Source organism: Crocodylus porosus, unplaced genomic scaffold (assembly GCF_001723895.1).
Source record: "Crocodylus porosus isolate Cpor-Errol unplaced genomic scaffold, CroPor_comp1, whole genome shotgun sequence".
Lineage (NCBI taxonomy): Eukaryota > Metazoa > Chordata > Crocodylia > Crocodylidae > Crocodylus > Crocodylus porosus.
In genome coordinates this window covers 17469576-17483974 of record NW_017728943.1, presented here as the reverse complement: position 1 = coordinate 17483974, position 14399 = coordinate 17469576, and the positions used below count along the sequence as shown (strand labels likewise).

General features: G+C 42.9%; 1 protein-coding gene across 6 annotated transcripts in view; it reads left to right on the top strand.

Annotated features, from left to right (window-relative positions):
• GRAMD1C (GRAM domain containing 1C) overlaps nucleotides 1-14399 on the top strand; it is a 113757-nt gene that overhangs the window by 32431 nt on the left and 66927 nt on the right. For 5 of the 6 annotated variants that reach the window (XM_019548786.1, XM_019548793.1, XM_019548788.1 and 2 more), the window contains one exon: nucleotides 11569-11653. In XM_019548786.1, coding sequence (XP_019404331.1) covers nucleotides 11569-11653 — 85 coding nt within the window. Of the gene's footprint in view, nucleotides 1-4804; nucleotides 4965-11568; nucleotides 11654-14399 lie in introns of all 6 variants that reach the window. The other variant, XM_019548789.1, reaches the window with a different exon arrangement.

Below are 14399 nucleotides of genomic sequence, written 5' to 3'. Positions count from 1 at the left end.
CACAACTGGGCAGTTTGGCCAAGAGGTGATCATGGGATACCAGATCAAAAGCTTTTTTGAAGTCAAGATATATGACATCAATCTCTTCTCGCTCAGCAGTCATCAGCATGTTCCCTGTGCTGTGTTTACTTTTAAATTAGTTGAGGCACAATTTAAATTTTTAAAAGCAAGCAAAGTTTTTATGTTCCTCCCTCAGGTTATGTGTGTTCCAAATGTGAAGTTTTATATCCAAATGTTGAGTTATCAAAACACAGCAGTATCTATTTATCTATATATTTGTATCTTTGTAGGGTATTGTTTTGGGGGTTTTTGGTTGTTTTTTTTTTTATCCACATAGAAAAAAAATCCTATGTGCTCTTACCCATGTGGCAATCTCATGTTTGTGAGAGAGCGCTATAATATTCTTTATAAGAGGTTTGAAAGAATGCTATTTCAGCCATGGTTGAATCATCTCTATCATGTTCCCAGCAGGGCTTAGTACTTGTATGCATGTGGGGGATAACTTTTATTTCTTAGGGTCTGTATTCTTATCCTTGGAAAGGGGTGTGGGTGTGGAAATATACAGTGAAGTGCCATTAGTATTAGTGGATATAGTTTCATACTTAAATTCCACTTGCATTGAGCAGAGAATAAAGCCCACTGAGGTTACTTATAGAGCTAGCCAGAAAAGCTTTGGCAGAACCATATTCCACTGAAGTCTACATTCTTTGTGAAATCAGGTCACTTTAATTAGAATTGCATGTAGGGAAAGAAGACTAAATTTTAAGTTCTGACCATCTTGTTCAAGAAATGAAATGTTTGGGCTTTTTTTGTTTGTTTCCTTTTTTTTTTGAAATTGGCTTTTCATATACAAATATTTAATTTTGTGATATGCTGTAATGTGAAATAAAAATGGAAATATTTCTTTTCAGTCAACATAAAGCAAAAGGTTGGTTGGTTGGTTTGTTTTAATTTCCTTTCAAGAATTTTTACTTCATTCCAGATTGAAAGAGTTTCTTCCCTGCTCTCATTTCTTTTTTTTCACTTCAATCTCATGCATTTTACAAAATGCAACTCTTATTCTCTGTGCAGTGTAGCTAAGTAGCCTGTTTTTTTTGGCCACTTGCTTTTATTCTATTAAGCAAGGAGTTTTCTCTCTGTATATGTGACTGGGCACCTATGCACAAGCACAGAGGCTGCTTTGATGCATTGGAATTCCAACACATCAGAGCAGACTTGATTTAGTTCAGGTACTCCCACTGCCATTTTGTGGCACTTTAATTAGCAGCTCTTGGAGCTGCTAGGATGCCCACAGTGCCCATAGTTGATGATGTTCTTAAATATGTTGTTGAACCTTAGAAGCTATGATCTAAGGCCTGGTGAGCTATGTGAGGTAGGAATTGAAAAATCATGCCAAAAAATACCTTTAAGGATCAGAGCCTCAATCCATCTGATCTAGAAGTTAAATAAGCTTGAAAATGGGTTGTGCCTACATTGGCAACAGTTATGACCTTTCGCACCACATCCCAAGATAGCTTCCTTTTAGCAAAAGCATAATCCATGGATGGGTACAAACTGTTCAGGAATAACAGGCAGGGGAGAAGAAGAGGAGTTACACTTTATATGAAAGAGCCATATGATTGCTCAGATCTGCAGTATGAAACTGGAGATAGGCCTGAGAGTCTTTTGGTTAGGGTCAGAGGGGAAAGCAACAAGGGTGATGTTGTGGTGGGTATAGGTAGTGGGAGGAAAATATTGGTTTTTTTTTTGGGGGGGGGGCTGAGTAAATATTTGAGGGGGCTGATCCCTGCCCTTCCTTCCTTCCTGCAGGGCTGTTGTGGGGCTGGTGTGTGCTGAGGCGCAGCTCTGGCTGCATGCCGAGTGGCACCATGGTGGTGCTGCTGTTGCTGGCTAACGCAAAATTAGTTGGGGGGGACTAAGCCCTGTTAGCCCCAGCTTTCCACTCTGGTGGGTGTCTGCTACAGACCACCAGACCAGGAGGAAGTGGTCAATGAGACTTTCTTCAAACAACTAGTGTAAGTTTCCTGATTGCAGGCCCTGGTTCCCAAAGGGGACTTCAAGCACCCTGACATCTGCTGGGATGGCAATACAGCAGTGCAGTCAATCCAGGAAGTTTTTGGCATGTATTGGGGACAGCTTCCTGGTGCAAGTGCTGGAGCAGCCAACTAGGGACTGTATTCTTCTTGAACTGCTGCTTACAAGCAGGGAAGAATCGGTGGGGAATGTAGTAGTTGACGGCAACTTGGGCAGCAGCAACCATGAAATGATTGAGTTCAGGGTCCTGAGGAAATGAAGGATGGAGAGCAGAAGAGTAAGGACCCTGGACTTCAGAAAAGCAGACTTTGACTTGCTCAGGGAACACATACATGGGCAGGATCCACTGAGAAGCCAGTCTGAGCAGGAGAGGAGTCCAGGAGACTGGCTGTTCTTTAAAGAAGCCTTACTGTGCTTCCTGCACATCAGCATGGCTTGTTCATACATCCAATTATGGCAGAAAACCAGCTTGGCTTAGCAGGGAACTCTTCAGTAAACTAAATTACAAAAAGGAAGCTTATAAGTGGAAACTTGGACAAACAACTGGGACAGACTATAAGAGTATTGCTCAGGCAGGGATGAAGTCAGGAAGGCCAAAGTGCAATTGGAGTTGCAGTTAGCAAGCAATGTGAAGGGTAACGAGAGGGTTTGTACAAATATGTTGGTAGCAAGAGGAGGATCAGGGAAAGTGGGTCCCTTTCTGAATGTGGGAGGCAACCTAGTGACAGGATGCAGAAAAAGCTGAAGTGCTGCTCACTGCCTTTTTTTGCTTTAGTCTTCACAGGTGAGGTCAGCTCCCAGACTACTGCATAGGGCAGCACAATTTGGGGAGGAGGTGAGCAGCCCTCAGTGCTGAAAGACCAGGCTGGCGACTACCTAGAAAAGATGGACATGTCCAATCATCTGAGACCTCTCCTGATCACCATGAGTTATCAAAGATAATGGCCAGTGGCTCTGCAGTCACATCAGCCAACTCCCTCAGCACCCTTGGGTGCATCCCATCTAGCCCCATGGACTTGTACAAGGGCAAACATAGTGTCCATATTTAAGAAAGTGGACAAAGGAGGATCCAGGGAACTACAAACCAGTCAGCCTCACCTCAGTCCTTGGCAAAATCATGGAGCAGGTCCTCAAGGAATCCATTACTAAGCACTTGGAGGAGAAAAAGGTGATTAGGAAGAGTTGGCATGGATTCACCAGGGGCAAGGCATGCCTGACCAACCCGATTGTCCTCTATGATGAGATGTCTGGCTCTGTGGATGTGGGGAGACCAGTGGATGTGGTGTACCTTTGGATTTTTAGCAAGGTTTTTGATATAGTCTCCCACAACATTATCACAGGCAAGCTAAGGAAGTAGGGGCTGAACAAATGGACTGTAAGGTGGATAGACAACTGGCTAAATCATTGGGTTCAGAGTAGTAATCAATGGATCAGTGTCTAGCTGGAAGCTGGTATCAAGGGGAGTGCCCCAGGGATTGGTTCTGGGTCTGGTTTTGTTCAATGTATTCATCAATGACCTGGAAGATGGCTTAAAATGCACCCTGAGCAAGTTTGCAGATGATGACAACAAGCTGGGGGGGAGTAGTAGATATGCTGGAGGGTAGGGCTAGGATTTGGAGTGACCTAGATAAATGGGATGATTGGGCCAAAAGAAATCACATGAGGTTCAACAAGGGCAAATTAAAAGTCCTGAACTTAGGATGGAACAACCCCATGCACCAGTACAGGCTGGGGGCTGACTGGCTGGGCAGTAGCTTTGCAGAAAAGGACCTGGGGGTTACAGTGGACAATAAGCTGAATAAACAGCATGCCCTTGTTGCCAAGAAGGCTAATGGTATCTTGGGCTGCGCTGGTAGGTATGTTGCTTGTAGGTCAAGGGAAGTGATTGTTCTCCTTTCTTCAGCATTGGTGAGGCCACATCTGGAGTACTGTGTCCACATCCTTTCTGTAGTTGGGGGGGAGGGGAGGGTCCAACACTGAACAAATTGGAGAAAGTCCAGTGGAAGGCAACAAAAATGGTCAGGGTCTGGGGCACATGATTTATGAGGACAGGCAGAGGGAACTGGGCTTATTTAGTCTGGAGAAGAGAAGACTGAGGGGGGATTTAACAGCAGCCTTTAACTGTCTGAAGGTTGGTTCCAAAGAAGATGAAGCTGGACTATTCTTAGTGGTGGCAGATGACAGAACAAGAAGCAGTGGTCTCAAGTTGCATCAAGGGAAGTTTGGGTTGGATATTAGAAAGGATTTTCTCACTAGGAGGGTAGTAAAACACTGGAATGGGTCACCCAGAGAGGTGGTAGAATCTCTATCCATGGAGGTTTTTAAGACCTAGCTAGACAAAGCCTTGGCTGGGCTAATCTAGTTGGGGATTGTCCTGCTTTGAGCAAGGGGTTGGACTAGATGACCTCCTGAGGTCCCTTCCGACCCCAGTTTTCTGTGAATCTATGAATATGCTGTAGAGTTAGGACACCGGTGCCTAACAGGGCTGTTATAGCATTAGTACTCAAGCTTAAGAATACCTAGAGCACATCACTGTGTGTGGACACCCCAGGGATGGACTTCAGAGTGGTACTAAGCTGAGGATGGAAGTGCATTAGTAGAAATGATGTAGTTGAATGAAACCTTTGAATTCTGACTGGAGAATGTTCCACCAAACACTGAAAAGTGAGTCAAAGTCTGCTTTTTTTTGACTGAAGGAGAAAACGATTTCTCTCGCCACTTTCTCTGCGTAGTTAATCTGAAAACATTTAAAATCTTTTTTCTCCTTCAGCCTCTGCAAATAAGAGGGGGGCTGGGCCAAAGAAGGGGACATAATGACACTAGTGCACAGACCTGTGCCTGTCAGTGGCCTGCTGGAAGAGTGCACTGGGCTTATGAGACACTCCTCTCCTGAGCAGCTCAGGGTGAATGAAGAAGGGCAGAAAATGAATGTAAGTAAAAGGGTCCTGGTTCTTTAAATGCTCCCTTGAGTGGGTATTGACAAGCTTGCATTTTGTTCAATGCATGTGATGTTCTGGTGAACAGGTTTCTACACATCGTACAGGATATGTCTACTGCTACCATGGTGCTCTCAAGACCACAGTTAGGAAGTGGACTCTGCCAATCCTACTCCTGCTGCATGCATGCCACACCTGGAATAGAGGCGATGGAGCCTCCCTGAGGGCACTTCTCAATACCACTTCCAAGATCTAGTGGGAATGGAAGTCTTCAGAGCAGTCATGGCTGCATTTGTTGGGCTGGTGTGTGTGTGCGTTTGGGGAGCTGGAGCAGGTGGATGAAGTGTGCGTCTCAGCAGTTTTCAAGAGTGCCCGGAAGTAGAGTAGACAAACCACAGATGAATAGGAAATCCTGTGCAGCAGTGTATTCTCTTTCCTTCTTATGGGTAAAAAACTGTTTTGTTACTGGTTAAATTTTAAGATGGCACCTTAATTTAAGAAAAGGGTTAAATCATGAGTATATTGCCTCTCCAGGAGGATTTTGGTACCACCTTTGGTTTGTGTGTGCCATGACAAAATCATGCTTACAAAGGTATCCATTCCCACTGGGGTCCTACTGTTCTGTCTCTGATATTATGGAAACTGCCATTGTCTTGGAAGTTAGGTAGGAAGTTAAAGAAATTTTGAACAGGAAACATGTTTCCCCCCCTTCACTGGGGAGTGGGGAGAGGGGGTTGGTTTTTGGTGTGGTCTTTTAGCCAAGTTTCTGTGTAGATTTGCATATACAGGTGATGCTTTGGAGTTAATTGTAGTTTGATCCTAAGTAGTATTTTTGAATTGTGTTTCTAGACAGTATCCAGGAATTACAAACGAATGCATTTAACCTCTGCTTCATTAACCCTGAGAACTGGTGTACATCTGGTCTCTTCAGCCCACTCTTTTCATACTGGATCACTCTGGGTGGTACTTGTTTCCTGACTTCAGTGCTGTACTCTTCCTTGCTTGCCTTGATGGCCTTAAATTCCTGGTGGGGTGGCATTGCTTTGCTTGACTGTAGGCAGAGGAGAAGAAATGATGCAATGCAAGCTTGGTAACAAAAATGATGAGGGGGCTGGGGCACATGATTGGTGAGGAGAAGCTGGGGGAACTGAGTTTTTATTTCTTCTGGAGAAGAGAAGACCGATCAGGGGGATTTAACTGCAGCCTTCAACTACCTGAAGGTGGTTCCAGAGAGGATCCAGCTAGACTGTTCTCAGTGGTGGCAGATGACAGAACAGGGAGCAATGGTCTGAAGTTGCAGCAAGGGATGTTTAGGTTGGATATTAGGAAAAACTCTTTCACCAGGAGGGTAGTAAAACAGGCTACCCAGAGAGGTGGTGGAATCTCCATCCTTGCAGGTTTTTAAGACCTGGTTAGACAAAGCCTCGGCTGGGATGATCTAGTTGGGGCTGGCCCTGCTATGAGCAGGGGGTTGGACTAGATGCTCTCCTGAGGTATCTTGCAACCCTAATTTTCTATGACATCTTCATGGCCAAGTGGCTGGCTTAGCCCTAAAGAAAGAATAGCTTAGGCTGCTTGCCTGAGGTCGTGATAGAAGCTGAAACCCAATGAGCAGCTCTGAGTTCTTAGCAATAGTTGGCACTAAGGTCAGAAAGTTCAGTTGGAGGGGGAAGAGAGTATTCAGTTCTACTGGTGAAACCTGAATACCTGTCAAATACAGGTCCTACTGGTGCTGGGGTCATCCTATATTCATTGAGATAGACTAAGATCTGTAAAATAAAATGCAGAGAACACAAGATGCCAGCTACTGTGTGTGATGTGGTTTGTCCTTCTGGCTTTGGGACACTAAAAGTAATCATAGGCAAATATTAAAGTAAAGGATTCTTCTCCTAGGCCCAGTTTCATCAAAGTTCTTGTGTGTATTAAGGACAGGCAAGCTACTTGCATGCTAAATTTACATATACCTAAATCCTTTCCTAATTTCTTGGGCTTTTTCTCCCACCTTTAATTGAAAGCATTGCATCGTACAGAGACTAGTTTTTAAATAATTTGGGTTACTTATGAAGTGCGATTGGAAGAACAGCATGGAAAACAATGTGCAAGTGTAAACAGTGTTCATTTTAATGAATGGAACCTTTTACACCCTACATTAGTGCAAAGAGTCAGTTGTACACCAGTGCAAAGACTGGTTGTGAAAGCTTGTTTTAGAGTTATATATTTTATGTCATATAAAAGGGTGTATGTGTGCACACATGCATACTCTTAGGTAAGTAATATAACATGAAAGCACAATTTTTTATTTTATTTTTTTAATCTTCAGCTCACTTTTAAATAGGAAGTTTGGCAGGCTCCTAGATTACTTGAGTGTATACTGAGGCAGCTGGGTACTAGAATATCTTCTGTAATTCTTTAACTTGTCAGTTCTGGAGAGACTGTTTGACCACAGAGTCCCTACAAACTGTGTGGCACACTTAAGAGAATGTATGTAAGGGCTAGAACAGTGTCATTAAAATGTTACTTGCCCTCATTCCTTGTAATTATTAAAAATGGTGGCATGGCAATACATAGCTTAGTTTTGTGAGCTCTTCTCTATGTATAGCTAGCTTTTATTATGGTATTGTCTTAATACCTGGCATTATATGATTATTAAATTGGGGGAGGTCTGGACTTTACAAAGGAACATTCCCAATTTTGGCATTCTCCCTGTAAGTGGAGAACTTCTGTCTTATCTATGCCCATCTTCTTTGGAACTTCTGTAGTTGTTTTGAATCCTAGAGTGGAAGCTCCTCTTTTTCTAAACGTATAACACGCATGCATACATGTGTCTATGTGAAATGTAGTGTTTGCTGAACCTGAAATGCCTTGAGATTTCTGTGTTTGGTTTATAGATATTTATTTTATTTTGTGTCCCAGTTGCCGTTTTCCAACCTAACTTGCCTCCTGTTTGTGGCCTGATGAAAGGATTCCAGTCCTAGGAATATAAGTTAATTGCTGAATGAAGTGAGGAAAGAATAAGATTGAGAAGCCAGAATTTCTTCTACTGGAACTGGACTGACCAGGATACAAGTGCAGAGCAGTTTTTGTCAGTTGAGAGTAGCTCAGTGTACAGTCTGCAGCAATCAAAATTATCTCTTTGTTGCCCTTTGTTTGCTGACTGGAAAAACAAATGTGATTTTTCTTTTATACCAACAAAGGACTTTTGGGTGAGAGATGGAGAGGTAACAGGTTTTATGCCCAAGAGATAGAGGTTATTTAGTGTGCTAGATTCCAGAGACTCTCTAGTCTTCCATCTCGGGGTTGTTGCTAGCATTGAGGGAAGCAGTGTTCAACTTCTACAAACATGCCCACATTTTGCTGTTTATATCCTGGTTCCCTTTCTTGAATAACTTCGGCAGCAGCACCTAGCTCTTGCACAGCTTGCATCTGGTTTGTTTGAGGAAAGAAACAATGGTTCTTTAAATCAGTGCTGAAGCCTGCTTGAAGGTCACTTAAACACCTGTCATGTGTACAATCCCCGAAGTTTTATTCTATGCCCCCTAAATTGAAATGGTGGGGGATAGAATAAAACCTAGAGGAATAAACCGGTTCAATTTTTTCTATCGTGTTACGGTGAGGGGCCCGGTCATTTTCTTTCTTTTTTTGTCAGAGCTGAAGCCTGCCCTTGGTGGGGTGCAATGGTGGGCTGAGTGGCCCCTGAGCTACAGAGCGCCCCAGTCCTTCCCTCTGCAGTGGCAGTGCCGCCTGGGGCTGCTAGTGGGCACTTGGGGAACACTTGGATCCCAGCTCTTCCCCCACCCCCAGGAGAGGCAGGCAGGCTCTGCTGGGGGGGAAAAAAAGAAAGATGATCAGGCCCCTTATCCCCTTTACCTTCAGCAAGCTGCAGCTGAAGCCAGAAGTGGGGAGGGGTCTAATCTTTTTCTTTTTCTTTTTTTTTTTCCTGTGGAGCCTGCCCGCCTCTCCTGAAGCCAGAGGGCAAGCTGGCAGCTGCATTGTTGCAATTTTGAGTGCTGCAAAATAAACTACATCCAGATATAGTTTTGAATGCAAAATTGCTTAAAACCCCCAGAAATCTTGCATATGTATGCTGTGATGCCATTAAGACTGATCTTTTCATCAAGTGTACATATTAATAGCATCATGTGTACAAGTGCCCATCGGCTGCATCTTGTTTTTTGTAAGCCATTTAAGCACTTTTTTTTTTTTTCTAAATGCCCTAGTGCTCCCTCTTTGCAAGCTCAAATTCTAAGTCCTTAAGCATCAGGTTTAAGGTTAAGCTTTAGGTTAAGCGTCTTGTGGCTCACTCAAAATCACAGCAGGGTTGACTTAGGTCTTCTGGGTTCATCGATAGACAAATTGACTTCCTTGCCGTTTCCTTCAGAATCAAACCTTAAACGGAAGTTCTCACAAAGCATAGTTAGAGTCTTTCATGTGGTGATTTTTAAATCCATGTCCTTTCTGATACAGGGGACCAGATTCTGGGGCAAGGATACCTACTTTCTCTAATTAATGTTAATCTTTACAGGCTCCGACAAAATAGCCAAAATAGGCAGCCTTGTAATCATGTAACTTTAAAGGTTTGTGCTTAAGTTTGTTTTGAGACCTGCCCCAGTGATTTCCTTTGCCATTTTTTGTGATTTAACAACATACAATTTCTTGTTGTTGTGTTTGGGGGTTTTTTGTTTGTTTTTAAGAACATGCATGGGTACTTTTGTGGGTTTTTAATCCTTTTCCCTACTGCATCCCAAAAGCCTCTCAGGAAAGAAAGGGAGAAGCAAGCTGTAGCTGAAGTTTTGTCGCTTGTATACATTAAAAAGACTGAAAAAAATATCCCTTTAATTCTGTTTTTGGAATAATTGTAGGTGATTATCTAATGAAAGAGAAATGAAAAATATTGAAAAGAAGAAAGCTTTTGTGAACTTACACAGGTTTTTCTGTGTTTTGTTTTTTTCAGTTTTTTGTTTTTTAACCTATCACCTCAAGGTAGCTTTTTATTACCAGCTACATGAGGAGAAAACCTTTGTCCTGAAAGTAGACCTACAACATGATCCTATATATTATATAGCTAACCAAAGACTTGGTGCTTAGGAGCAGGAGTCGCAGTTGTGACTATCCAAAATCAGAAGCAAGAAGACTTGCCTAGAACTAATGAGGTTGGGCATTATCATGCGAAGAAGAGACTTAAATCTAGTTTTGGACTGGAATTTGCTTTGCAAGTGTAGATGGAATTTACAGCCACAAGGTGGTGGCTGTTAACTGATAAAGCACACAATGTAATAAATGTTTGCAGGGAGGGAATGAAGGTTTACATAGCTAGCTGGGACTAAGAGGGCAAAGCTGCATATGCGGACATGTGTGTTGTATTGTAAGTATTTATGTTTTGTGTTGGCTTATTTTACCAGGATTGTTTGGGTTCTGTACCATTGTAGCAATGTGCAGAACATGTTGAACTTTTGTTGAGGTGTCTCTTTGTTTAGAATAATTGGCAATGGTCCTGTACTCATTTAATCCCTTTGGGGTGGGGTTGGGGGGAAGTACTAATTAAATAGAATGAGTTTTAATGGTATATTTATACCCCATTATTGGGATACCTGGAGGTGACTTTTTTTTTTTTCCTGTTCAGCTGTAATGCTGCTGAGGCATTAAATTGCACAGCAGAGGTTTTGGTTTTGTGTACATTTTTAAACACCCTGTCCTCCACTTGAAGAAATGTGACCTTGCTATTTAAAATGGAGTAGAGTACAATGTGTTTTTTTTACACTAGAAGCTTATCCTGGAGATGTATTAATGTTCTTCCTAGGCTAATGGATATGAGGTCCATATTTAAAAGCCACCATCGTTCTTTGTACCAGCTGGCCCCTTTACTTCCAGAAAAAGCTAAAAGTTGAAAGGAGTCTGGTGAGTGAATCGCCATGTTAGCCTTAAAGCTAGGCCCTTTTAAATATGGGGTTATACATGTACATTAGGCAGTCTCGTGGTGGGAGCGCCGGTGCCGCAGCTCTTGGTGTTGTACCCGTGTTCTATGATGAGAATGCTCATACAGAGTTTTCATAAAGTCCTTGTGCACTTTAAAGTTTAATAACTTAAGTTGTGCACAAGGACTTTATGAAGACCCGGTATGCAAGTCTACAGCCCAAATCCTACTTCATATCTAGGTGCTGTCCTATTCCATCATGCTAGAGATCATGGAGGAAAAAAAATAAGTATGTCAACTTTTTAATGGCAAAGATATTCAAAAAATACTTATGAGGGGAGGGAAAAAGGAGGGCAGCCACTTGCTGTAGAGGTAAAATAGGATTTGAATCTACCAGTAAGTACTGAAAATGGCCAAAATCTGGGTTGAACTGTCCTTGGCTGTCTTTCCATGACAGTGTTGTGCATGATGCTTCAGATTTGTTTTAGGTTCTAGAACCACATCATTGCACCTTACTAGCAGGGTGGCAATGACTAATGCATCCTGCTATGACCTATCCTTTGCCAGATTTCTGGTAGTAATTTTCTTTCTTGGAGAGACATTAGCACAGTGTTCTGCTAGTATGAAGATAGTGGGGATTGAAATTAAACTGACTTGCTCTAACCTTTACGCCTTTCATTGTTGCAGCTCTCAAGTTCCACTTACAAGTATAGGAGTGAAGAGTTTAAGAGACAGTTTTCACATCTGCCAGATTTGGAGAGGCTCATAGTAGGTAAGATGTGACCCTACCAATAAAATTCTGTTTCCTTACTGATGATGTCAAATTGTAGCAGTAGATATTTGTACAGCAAATAATTTAAGCAATCGCAGTGAAGTCTGTTTCTCTGCTCCTTCCTCTGGGCTAGCAGCAAACTGCTTCAGAAAGAAGAGCATCCCAGCTCTCTTTGTAACACACATTTCTGTAAAAGTAGACTCATGTTGGAAAGCAAACATCCCCCAGCACCTGGGAGTGGTGGGAGTATTAAGGTAAAATGTCCTACCCTTTGCCATTTCAACATCTCTGCGTTCAACTTCTCTCTTGTATACTCAAGTACTAAATTAATGCACAGTAACTGGTGCATGCCTTTTTAATAACACTACTGTATAGTGGCCAATAGCTTATTAGCACTGTATGTTCTGTGATGCACTACTATGTGGTATTATTAGGTTACTGTGCAGTTAGTGTTTCAGTAGATGTGCCCTATAGGTGGCAAAACCTATTTTGGCAGCATTGGGTATGTAACTTAGCAGCTGTTGCAGACCGTCATGACCTGAAAGGTTTGGACAGCTTGCTGAACAGATAGACTCTGAAATATGTAGATTATTACAGGCGTGCATCTCAGAGGGAGCATGACAAAAGCAGAGTTAGAATCAAAATGTGAGAATGCTGGGCTGTATTGTAGGGCTGTCTTTCTGATGTAGACAGCTGATTTCATCTTAAGCTTTTGCTGCCTTATAAAGTAAGTAGGCCTAAAATGAGAGGGAGGAGAAGGGGAGAATTTTATAAAAAAAAAAAAAAAAGAAGAAGAAAAAAAAAAAGAAACAAGGATTTTTCTATTTAAATCAGGATTTTTTTTTTTTTTTTTTTTTTTCTTTTGCTGGTAAGATGCTTTAAAAAACTTTATATAAAGATAGTTTGAATGTAAGATATGTTAAAGCTCAAAGATATCATCATGGAATATGAATTGCAACTTCTAATTTATATATTTGAGACAATATATTCATGTAACCTTTTTAGAAGTTTTATAAATAGGTCACAACAGGACATAGACTACAGTAGGGGCCCAATCTTATGGGGTTCCCAGAGGTTCCTTCTATAGATTAGTAAAGATTAAAGAAAACCACTCAACCCAGTGGGACTCAGTGCTCAGTTTAGAAGATCCCATTAAGCATCTGTGTGATGTTTAATTTTAGTTCTCAAACTGTGGATTTGTGTCTCCAGAGAGAACATCCTTGTTAACAGCAGTATATGGAGATGAGAGAGAACAGACCAAATTACCTACCCAGCAGCCCTATTGTCTCTCTGCAAGGTTGTGTGCACATGATCAAACTCTTGCCTTTCTCTAAAAGTGCAAAGTTTCAAGAAGTTAAATGAATAAAAGAGATCAAACAATAAGAATGTACAGGTTACCTTCACTTTTTTTATGTGGGTTCTGTATATGCAATTTTGCTTGTATGCGATGACCCTTTTTACAACCAAAATTTGTTATATGCAAGGTAAGTCTGTAGGACAAGGAGCGGGGGAAGGTATATGTTGGTCTCTGCCGGGGTGGCAGCAGCAGGGAGCAAAGCAGAGGGAACTGTCAGTGGGTGCAGGGCAGGAGGGCATGGCTGTTGTGCTACAGACACCCTGGAAGGGGTGTGGGCTAGAGGGCTGTGCTGGGCTCTTCCCAGGGGGTGGGGTGTGCTCCTGGATCTGCGCATGGGACAAGAGCAGGCTGCCACCACAGGCTGGGGCTGATGGTGGCACTGGACTCTTCCTGGCACTTGGGGAAGGCAGGTTGGGGGGGGCTATGGTAAATATTGGGGTGGCTGCAGCCCCCCTCCAAGTGCTGCCACTGCCCACCCTGAGTGTCGGGAAGAGCCCGGTGCGACTGCCAACTCCAGCCTGCAGCAGCAGCTTGCTCTCATCCTGTATGAAAATCTGGGGCACGTGCCAGCCTGGAAGAGCCTGGTGCAGCCTCTCAGCCTGCATCCCTCCTGGGATGTGCATAGCAGCAAGAACCATGCCCCCCACTCCCCTGCAGCCACTGCCAGTTCCCTCTGCTTTGCTCCCTGCTCCCGCCCTGGGAGCGGCCAATGCCACCTGCCTGCAGCCGTAAACTGGGCTGCGCCATGCTCCTCCCCTCTCCCTTTCCCTGGCCCCAGCCTTGCTCCCTCCCTCACCACTGGGAATGTATCCCTCTTTGTTACCTTATAAACTGGGTTCCCGTTATGCAAATTTGGTTTATTCACAGTTTTCCAGGAACACATGTACTGCATAAAGTGAGGGAAACCTATACCTATAAAGTGAGGGAAACCTTCTTTGTGGAAACCAATGTTTAAACTGAGGCTTCCTGATTTAGCAGTTCAAACTAATCCATCCTGATAGTCGTCAAGTTAAATGCGTTTAACAGGCTGATGCAAAAATCTAAACTTTGGGTGTGTACAGAAGTTGCTTTCTTGCCATGATTTAACAGAAGTGAATGGCTTTACAGGACTTTAAAAATGGTTACAGAGCTTTTAAATTAACCCTTGTTAAATGAGGTATTACATCTGAAACGCTGTATTTTACAGCACTTTAAAAGCATTGCAGGTTGATAAGTAACTTATCATAGAATCACTGAGTCGGAAGGGACCTAGACAGATCATCTAGTCTGACTCCCTGCCATGGGCAGGAAGGAGCACTGGGGGTGACAGGGGTCATAAGGCCCCAGCCAGGTGCCTATGCAGTCTTTTCTTGAAGATCTCTAGGGAAGGAGAGAGCACCACCTCTCTGG